This window comes from Triticum aestivum, chromosome 3D (assembly GCF_018294505.1).
Source record: "Triticum aestivum cultivar Chinese Spring chromosome 3D, IWGSC CS RefSeq v2.1, whole genome shotgun sequence".
In the NCBI taxonomy this organism is placed as follows: domain Eukaryota; kingdom Viridiplantae; phylum Streptophyta; class Magnoliopsida; order Poales; family Poaceae; genus Triticum; species Triticum aestivum.
The window spans coordinates 156,192,104-156,201,529 of NC_057802.1; the positions used below are offsets into that span (position 1 = coordinate 156,192,104).

A 9,426-nucleotide genomic window follows, 5' to 3' on the forward strand; every position below is an offset into this window, starting at 1 on the left:
ATAGGTTATATGGATAATAGAAGGCCTAGAAAAATTGGCAGCCATAATGGAGCAAGAAAAAATATACTTGCTTCACAAACTGAAATTTTGCGCAGAATCAAAGAATTGAAGATGAGCTCACATGGAGGCATGACATGAGCTCACATGGAGGCATGGCATGAGCTCTACTTTGGTGGAGGGCTATGATATGATGATATGAGGGATCATGCAAAATGGCAACTCATTTGGATATGCCTAGCTTGCACTTCCTTCACAAAGCTTCTTTGTGGATAGAAACTTTGGAAAATCATAATTAAATAATTACTAGGCAAATGAGGTTGCATTTTGGCATGTGGCAATGATATGGACAGGAAAAGGTGTCCAAGGAGTTTGAGGTCAATTGGGAAAAGTAAATAGCACTTGCTTCACAATGTGCCATTTAGGGCAGAATAGGAAATGAATTATTTGAGAAAGATGATAAACATGACAAATGAAATATATTGCCATATTTGAGAAATATATGACCCAAATAATTTATGAGAATTATTTGGGAATTTTAGGAGTGATGGAAATAAAGGTTGCTTCACAACCTAGGGCAGACAGGGTTATTCCTTTAATAGAAAAAGGAATATTCCTGAGAAAAATAAATTAGGGTTTGGTCAAGCAGTGAAGTGACATGCTCTTGGCAGGGTTTTGAGAATGATGAGCCACTTGGGAGGGGAAAAATAGGATGAGTTCCCAGGTGACAAGGCCACAGAACCACTCCAAAAAGAAAAACAGAGCAAAAACCAATAAATCAAAAAGAAAAAGGAAAGGGCCAAAATCCAGGCTGTTACACTGAAGCACAAGATTGACTATGAAAAGGCTCAGTTCAAGAAGCATGTGGCCAAGCTCAGTGTGACAGACGTCCAAAATTTCAAGACTATGATGCATGAGCTCAAGGAAGCGTTTCACAAGAAACGAGACGAAGCCAAAGGTTCTTGAGAGCGAATGAAGCATCTGGCTGCAAAGTGTGTTCAAGCTTACAATGAAGCTGAGAAGGGCAAGGCACTTGGGCGTCCTGGCATCGACCCCAATATGGCTGCCAAGCAGAAAAAGCATGCTGTAGACCAAGCTGATACATCCAGGCGGGAAGAACCTCACATTGTCTTCCCCGCTAGTATGACAGGCGTGAAGCCTAAGGTCCCCAAAGTGGCTTCAGAGCTTCAGAAAACAAGGGCAGCTGAACCCAAAGCCAGAAAACACAAGACCAAGAACACCACTGACGATGCTCCACCTACCAAGAAGCGTAAAACCAAGAAGAAAGATCGGGCTGCTCCCACAGAGCCTCTTGTTGTCGAGCCAATTTCTGTTGCTCGTCCTGCATCTGCACAACAAGAACGTTGTATGATAGTTCATGAGCCTGCTTCCACAGAGGCTTCTGAAGTTGAAGACATTCCAGCTGTTGACCCCACCGCAGCTGAAGACATTGGTCACCATGACAATGTAGAAGATGATGAAGTCCTTCCTCAGATCGAGCACAATGTGGTATCATCGCCTGTTCTCATGAACAGTGAACTCATCAGCATTGGTCGTCCCTTGACGCCAATCGCTCAAGATGATTCATGGGCTGATCACCCTCAAGACTCCCCCCGTCAAGAAGAAACACCAACTACTCCACAACTCAAGTCACCACTCCGGTGCTTGAAGATGATGACTTTGAGGCCCAACCTACTCCATCTCCACAAGCGTCGCCAGCGTTCCGCAGGCTTTGCAGAGGACCAAGGCCACAGGTCACTCTGTCAAGTGCTCCAGAAGGAGAAGAGCGCCAATCAGTATCACGCCAAGTATTTCCTGAAGCCTCTCCTACTGCGAACATCCCCGTGTCTGAAGCCAAAGCGGCTGAAGATATTCCGGCTGCATCAGCCGATGAACAAGAAGAACCAAGTATTGAAGAAGAACGTGTTGCTACACCCCCAACCAACCCTGAAGTTGTTCTCGAGGAGAACGTGTCCGACCCTCCAGCTACTCGAGTGGAGATTGATAACATTGAGGCGACCACCAACACCAACACTGAAGCCAATGACGTTGTCATGGCTGAAGCTAATGTGGCGCCTGAAGCTAATGTGGCGCCTGAAGTTAATGTGGCGCCTGAAGTTAATGTGGTGCCTGAAGTGATTGCACCTGAAGCCAATGCTGCACCTGATGCAAATCTGCAGCCTGAAGTCAATGACACTGCTCCTGTACCGCCTCCAAGGCCACACACAATCGAGCAAGCATATGATCATGGTCAGCTGGTCACTGTCAGATGGCCCATTCTGGTTCCTCCGCCTGCTGCTGGTCCTCAATTAGACTACCATGTCGAGCACATGCCTCAGGTCTAGAAGCCTAAGCCAAGGTTGCCCAGGTTTCCAGGTACTGCCACTTCACCAGGGTCATTCAATGCCAATGGCTTCATTGCGCACAACACTTTCTTTGATAGCGCCAAGAACCCCTATTCCAAGCCAAGGATTTCATCTGATCGGTTCTGGAGCTATCAGCAGCGCAGCTACTACTCTTGTGTTCTCTATGATCAAGGGCGCATCTTCCCTCATATGCGTCTTGACTGTGAAGCCATTGCTGGACTGCCGTGCTTAGAAGAAGCCCTTGACTGCTTCCGTGATGCTGGTCTTCTGAACTTTGTGACTGATAAAGAGCATTGGAATGAAGACCTTCTGCTACAATTCTATGCTACCCTCCACATTCGCGGCTACAACAGGGATCCGAAGACTTGGGTCCTTGAGTGGATGACAGGCAATGTCCATCATGAAGCCAAAGCTCTTGATATCATTGAGCTAACTGGCCTGCCCACTCTAGGTGAACTCTTCGAGCCTGGTTGTCATCTTCACCGCAATGCATTGGAGAGCATTTTTCAGAAGCCAGAGCCCAACATGAGCCAAATGCTGAGCATGATGAAGCCTCTGCCTCGCGATGCTGAATACCCTCGAGAGTTCTTTGTTGAAGACCTAGAGTATCTGCCCCGAACAATCTATCATATCATAAGGCGAACTCTATGGCCCATCAAGGGACATTCTTCTGCAGCGAAGCTTGAAGGAGCAATGAAGACATTGGTCTTCTATATCTTCAATGGCATCAGCTTCAATGCTCAAGACTTCTTTATCAGACAATTAGCTGCATCAGGCTCCGATCTCTTTGGTATGAAGTTCTACGCTCCATGGGTTATGCGCCTTATCAAGCTTCATTCAGCTGTCAACTATCAGCCTTCTGCTCGCAACCATCTGATATTTTTGCCAGAGGTTGATATGTTAGTTGAAGCCATATACCCAGAGCCTGCCAAGGAGCCTGTTTGTCTTCACAATGCTGATCACCAAAGCTTCACACAGCCCATTGAAGGAGTTCAGGCCGTCACTCATATTTATCCTTTGGCTGGCAATACACGTGGCCCTCATCGTGCCAATACTGAAGCCACTGAGAGCACAATTGCGCAAAGGCCTCGAAAGCGATCTCGTGTCCTCAGTGACCGAGAGCTCCTCGTCGCCCTTCATCAGAAACAGGATAAGCATCACTACTGGCTGAAGCGGCAGATGCAAAGCCTCTTGGTGGATGTCAATCGCATTCGCAACCTTGCCACCAAGAATGCCTTTGTCATTCATGAAACCTGTCGGAGGTCATGGAAGAGCTTGACATTGCTGAGTGCTGAAGCAGATCTTCAAGACGATGGCTTCACTGAAAGATTCAAGTTTGACTCCACTCCTCCAAGGAATGTTGTCTTGCATCGGACTCCCTCTCTTGAAGACTCTGACTATTCCTCCTCAGCTGCAACGGTGAATGCCAGAGTCATAGATGATCAAGATGATGCTACTTTACCACCTCCAACTTCGGCGCGTATCGACACTGCACCAAGTTTTTCTGCACCGCCAAACGCCAACGACGACCCTGCAGCTTCTCCTACTCCTTCTGGGAATGAGTAGAGGCTCTATGTCTTCAAACCTTTTTGGTCCTTACTGACAAAAAGGGGAGAATCATATGAGTTGATAGTCTTCAAGCGGGTCCATATGGGCGGTTGCTTTATATTTTGCCTAGTGTTTACAACTCTCGCTGCTTTTGATACATTTGGTTCTTTGAGTTGTAACACTTAAACTTGATGGTCGTCTGCTACTTGTTTGCTATTCTGTGATGCGATGATAAATTCCGCATGTGCGATGATAAATCCCGCACGAAGTCATATTGCAGACGTCCATTTTTCATTATGCATGTCATTATCTTCGTTATATCAAATCATGCATGATGAATTGTCTTCATAAGTTGAAAAGGATCTCCACAAGTACAACCTGCCATGTGCATTTGCATTCCAAAAGCAAATTACTTATATGCACATCTTCAGGGGGAGCCTGTTGCTACTTATGAAGACAATACCTTAATCCTTTACAATTTCACATACTTTTATCCCCGTTGAAAACTTCAACCAGTTTGTCATCAATCACCAAAAAGGGGGAGATTGTAAGTGCATCTAGTGCCACCCCTAGTTGGTTTTGGAGTATTGACGACAAACCTGGTTGAGGGACTAATGTGTTTGTGAGAATTGTAGGATAACACAGGTAGTAGTCCCTCATTGATTCGGTTTACCTACCGGAGATGACCCCTAAAAATGTATGAAGATATTGAAGATAATGGTGGTATGTGAAGATATTCACATTGAAGACTATGACTAGTGAAGACATCGCGTGAAGACTATGGAGCGCGAAGACTTAGTTGTTTCGTTGTTTCCTTTTCTTCTTTGTTGAGTCATAGGAACCACCGCACTGTTAAGTGGGGTCCAAGTGAACAAAGTCAGAGTGACTGAAGTGATGCTCAACCAAATCCTATGTCTTCGAGCGAAGACAATGAGAGCAAATCTTATCCAGAGCTGGATGAGTCAGCTTTACTTGTAGCCCAAGTCAAGCTGCCGCGTGTGTTTAAAATCTGACCGTTGGAACACGTGTCAGTTCCTTAGTGACCTAGGGTCATTTCGGACAAATCAGGTCGGGTTGCCTAGTGGCTATAAATAGCCCACCCCCTACACCATAATTTGGTGGCTACACAGAGTTAGTGCACGGCTTTTGTCGTTTGAGAGCAACCCACCTCCAAAGCTTTTGATAGAGAGAAATCCTTGCGAGGACAAAGCCCAAACACCCAGAGCCAAAGAGTGTTAGGCAACACTGAAGTCTTTCTGTCTGCGTGACCTGAAGACTTGTTACACTTGAGGACTGTGAATCCTCCAGCCGGTTAGGCGTCGCGTTCTGAGCATCCAAGAGTCATTGTGGATCGCCGGTGAACGAAGTCTGTGAAGGTTTGGAAGTCTACCTTGAAGACTTACCAGAGTGATTGGGCGAGGACCGGGTGTCCTTAGCTCAAGGGGAATAAGGTGAAGACACGGTCTTCTGAGTTGAATCTCAGCCTCCCTAACCAGATGTACAGTTGTCACAGCAACTGGAACTGGTCCAACAAATCCTTTGTCCTCACCAAGTGACTGGTTCTATCCTCTCCCTCTCTTTACTTACAGTTTGTCTTCGTGAAGTCATTGCTGGTTTGCTCTACTTGTTTGACTTCACTGTGTGACTACTATCGTTGTTTGGCTTCATACCATCTTCCATCTTGATCACTACTACCTAGCTGCTATTAGTCTTCGTGCTTTCACTTCATTGAATACTTGACTATGGCTTGCTTAGTGTAGTCTACCTTCCGCTGCATATCAATAGGTTCATCTCTATTGTTTGTCTTCGAAACTCTCACGTTTTGAAGACTTTCATAAAAATCGCCTATTCACCCCCCTCTAGTCGATAACTAGCACTTTCAGGTAGTGAGAAATTGCCATGGCAAGTTGGTTGAAGAATTCAACATAAAATTGCAGTTTGACAGCATGTTCGTTGATCATCTGAATGATTGGGTTAATTTTGCGGTGTCAGCGCAGATAAGGAAGATAGCTTTCTACTTAGATCCAAATAACCTGGGGCTTTGGGATCCTGGTCATTACGAATTTCCATTTCACCTCTTGGATAGTGAAAGCATATCACGTTTAGAGTGCATTCAACTTAGCTTTGTATCTTTGAGACCACCATCGGAATTCAGTGGTTTCCCAAGCTTAAGAAAGCTTGATCTAGAATTTGTGGATATCACTAGAAAGGATCTTGAAGTTATATTGTCCAATTGCTGCTATCTTAAATGGTTAAGCCTAGTCAGATGCTATGTGAAGGACGAGCTAAAGTTGGATCGTCCGTTGTCCAGCCTTCGACACCTAGCAGTTGTATGGTGTGACATAACCAGGATAGAACTTCCAACTCTGAAACTGGATACATTTGTATATCATGGACACATTGTTCCAATTGTTATAAATCGAGATTCCATGTTGGAAAATGCACAAGTATGGCTCTTCAAGGCAAATTTCGATGATGATGTCAGTGCAGTTCTCAATGGTATTCCGAGGGTGCAAAATCTGACGCTACAAATTTTGAAACTGGGAATAGAGGTTTGTTTCCTACAATGGCACTGAAGTTACCATTTGATTTGTAACATCATCTGGCCAATCAATCAGCTTATTTCTTTTGTCTTGCAGATGCAACCACTGTTGAATAGCACATGCATGTTTTCCCATCTTAGGTGCTTACAGTTGTTATTGGGTATAACACTTGTAGATATAAACAAACTTCCCCGTGTAGTTTCCATTCTGAGAGCAGCTCCATCTATTGAGAAGTTAGAGATCCATGTAAGTACTGTTCTTGATTCTTATGTGTCAATAGATAAAGATTTTTGGCACCATATTCTATTTGGTTTTAGCCCTTCTATCTTGTTCATGTTGATGCTAGTGTATCTATTCTTTACTTCAAATTTGTGTAATGGATTATATCATATAAATCGTGCTAATCATATATGCTACCTTGTTTTAATCTTGCAGTTTACTGCCGGTGGTAGTCATCTTTGTCTTGCGGCCAAGGGTACTGTGGACAAGCCACAGTACCTTGAGCACTGTGAATATAATTATCTGAAGAGTGTGCATATGACAGGATATAAAGGGGCAAGAGGTCAACTGGAATTTCTTGTGCATGTTGTGGAAAAGGCCCCTGCGCTGGAGGCATTAACTGTGGACACAGCTCTAGAGCTTCACGATGATGATTATGTACGCATGTTTAATGTTTTGCAGAAAAAATGCATGCTCCGACCGCGCTGCTCTGCACGCTAGATCTTGTCTGGGTGCAATACTTTCACCAAATGTGAAGCTTTGTGTTATGTAGGTAGGGCTGCTTCAGAAAAAACAAGCTTTGTATGATCTTATATTACATCTAAGCATACGATCTCTACTACTTCTATTTATTCTAACATGAGCAAGTCACACATATGGTCATGACCATATATATATGTTGGACGAATGGAGAAATCTAAATCTATGTAGTTAAACTTCACATTTTTATTAGCAAAATGTCATTCTATTAATTTCAGTCTAAAAAGTTAATAGCAGAGTACAAAAGCGACAACAAGATTAAACACAGTGAGATACGCTAGAAATGCAGCAACACGAAAGATCGGAGGCACTTCATCTCGTTTCTCCAGTCTTCCTAGTAGTCTTGAAAAAGAAGTACATTGACAATCTCATGTCAAATGACATGAATGAAAGAACATATGCACCCCCAAGTGCCAGATGTTTTCTGAAACCTGAAAGGAACAAACAGTTCTAAGTTCAAATATAGGTTCCATTCTAGCAGCACGGATCTTTCTCGCATTCATGAGAGCAACTATTATCCACGAGCAACATTTTTTACTTCTATTAATAACAAACTGATACAGTATGCAGAGCAGCTATATAAGATGAAAACAGTCGTGTAGATACGATCGGCTAACATATCCTCAAGACTAGAATTTACAGTGAGAGGAATTCACACTTGATGGGGATTCTTTAACCCTGGAACTTTTCATTCCTTAAATTGCTGGAACCAAATGCTGCAGGACAATGATAATGGAACCCTCCAATCTCACTATTGCAAGGTGCCGAAGAGTGCCCTGTAATCATCTTTCGCCGCTCTGTCTGCTGAACCTGAAAGAATTACACAACAGTTAGTCAGTTACTGTGCAGTACAGTTAATTGATTGGCTCTGCCATCTGCAATATTGTCATGCTTATTCACCTCCGCGGTCCAATCTCGATGACGGCATCGGCAATGGCATGGCTTCCTGTTTCACTTGACTCTGGTTCAGTCTTGATGATGGCATCGGCGATGGCATTGAGCTGGCTGCGGCCGCCGCAGCCGCGGCAAACGCCAGCGACGGCTGCTGCATGTCGTTGAACTTGAGCAGCCTGTCCCTCTCCCTGTTGGCATCGTTGCTCTTGGGGGTCTTCCTCTTGTGCCCGTTGGTATTAGGCGTCTTCTTCTTGAGCTGCACGACTGCGGGCGCGGACGGCGTGGCCTGCTCCTTGGCGTCCCTGTAGACCTCCGCCTCAGCGGCGCGAAACGCGGCGTCTAGCATGTCGCGCGCTAGCCTCCGGGCGGCCGCAGCCTCCTGTACGCTACGCTCCGCCTTCTCGCGGGCCGCGGCGGCGTCGTGCAAGGCGGACTCGTGCGAAAGCAGCGCCGCGGTGAGGAGGACGCGCGCGGAGCGCCCCTCCAGCGCGCGCCGCCCCGCTCCCGCGAGATCGTACGAGAAGGGCACGTTGTCGACGGCGGCGGCGCACGGCGGGCAGATGAAGGAGTAGGGGTCCGCGATGCAGGAGAGGTGAGCGACGAAGACGCCGCAGTTGGAGCAGGCGGCGGTGGAGCCTGGCGAGAAGTCGACGTGGGCTTCACGGGAGGAGGCGGCGTAGGCGCCGGGAAAGAGGAGGAGGAGGCAGGCGGAGCAGTAGGCCTCGGGGTTGGAGAGGAGGACGCAGGAGGAGCAGAGGCGATACGAGTCGCCGTCGAGGCGGACGTGGTGGGGGGCCCAGGAGTCGCAGCCGGAGGCGCAGCGGACGAACGCGTAGTCGTCGGGGCCTGAGGCGGCGAGGAAGGGAGGCGTCATGGCTGCAATGGCGGCTTTGGGTTGCGGGTGGGGAGGGAAGGAGTAGGGTTTCCAGGGGAGGTGGGGAGTCCGGCCGGAACGGCCTGATTGACGACGGGATTTTTGATTTTGATTTGAGTAGAGGAAAACAAATGGCAAATCTGCGATTGTGATTTTATTGGAAAATCTTATATATCTGACATCATATTTGTTGTCAGTTCAGGCGCATAGCCGTCCGATGGCAAGCATAGATGTTGGCACACGGGATGACTTGGCATTGATGTCTAGAAGCGTATGCGCCCCGCATGGTCAAGCGCGCACGGGGATTACATATCCATTCATTCCTTTCCTCTCTATATTCACGCACTCTCCTCTCAAGAGTAGTGGGCTGGTGATTTCGGCGACGATGCATGCAGCAACGGAGACGAGGCGGGAGGCAGGTTGTGCCGGTGGCGGTGGCGCCACT

General features: G+C 46.6%; 1 protein-coding gene across 1 annotated transcript; it reads right to left on the reverse strand.

Annotated features, from left to right (window-relative positions):
- Positions 1–7,685: 7,685 nt before the first annotated feature.
- LOC123074401 (uncharacterized) lies at positions 7,686–9,129 on the reverse strand. The gene is made up of 2 exons (XM_044497262.1): positions 8,114–9,129; positions 7,686–8,023 (listed from the first exon to the last, which is right to left on the reverse strand). Exons 1-2 carry the CDS (start codon positions 8,979–8,981, stop codon positions 7,965–7,967), a joined length of 927 nt encoding a protein of 308 aa, XP_044353197.1. The 5' UTR covers positions 8,982–9,129; the 3' UTR covers positions 7,686–7,964.
- Between the last annotated feature and the right edge of the window lie 297 nt (positions 9,130–9,426).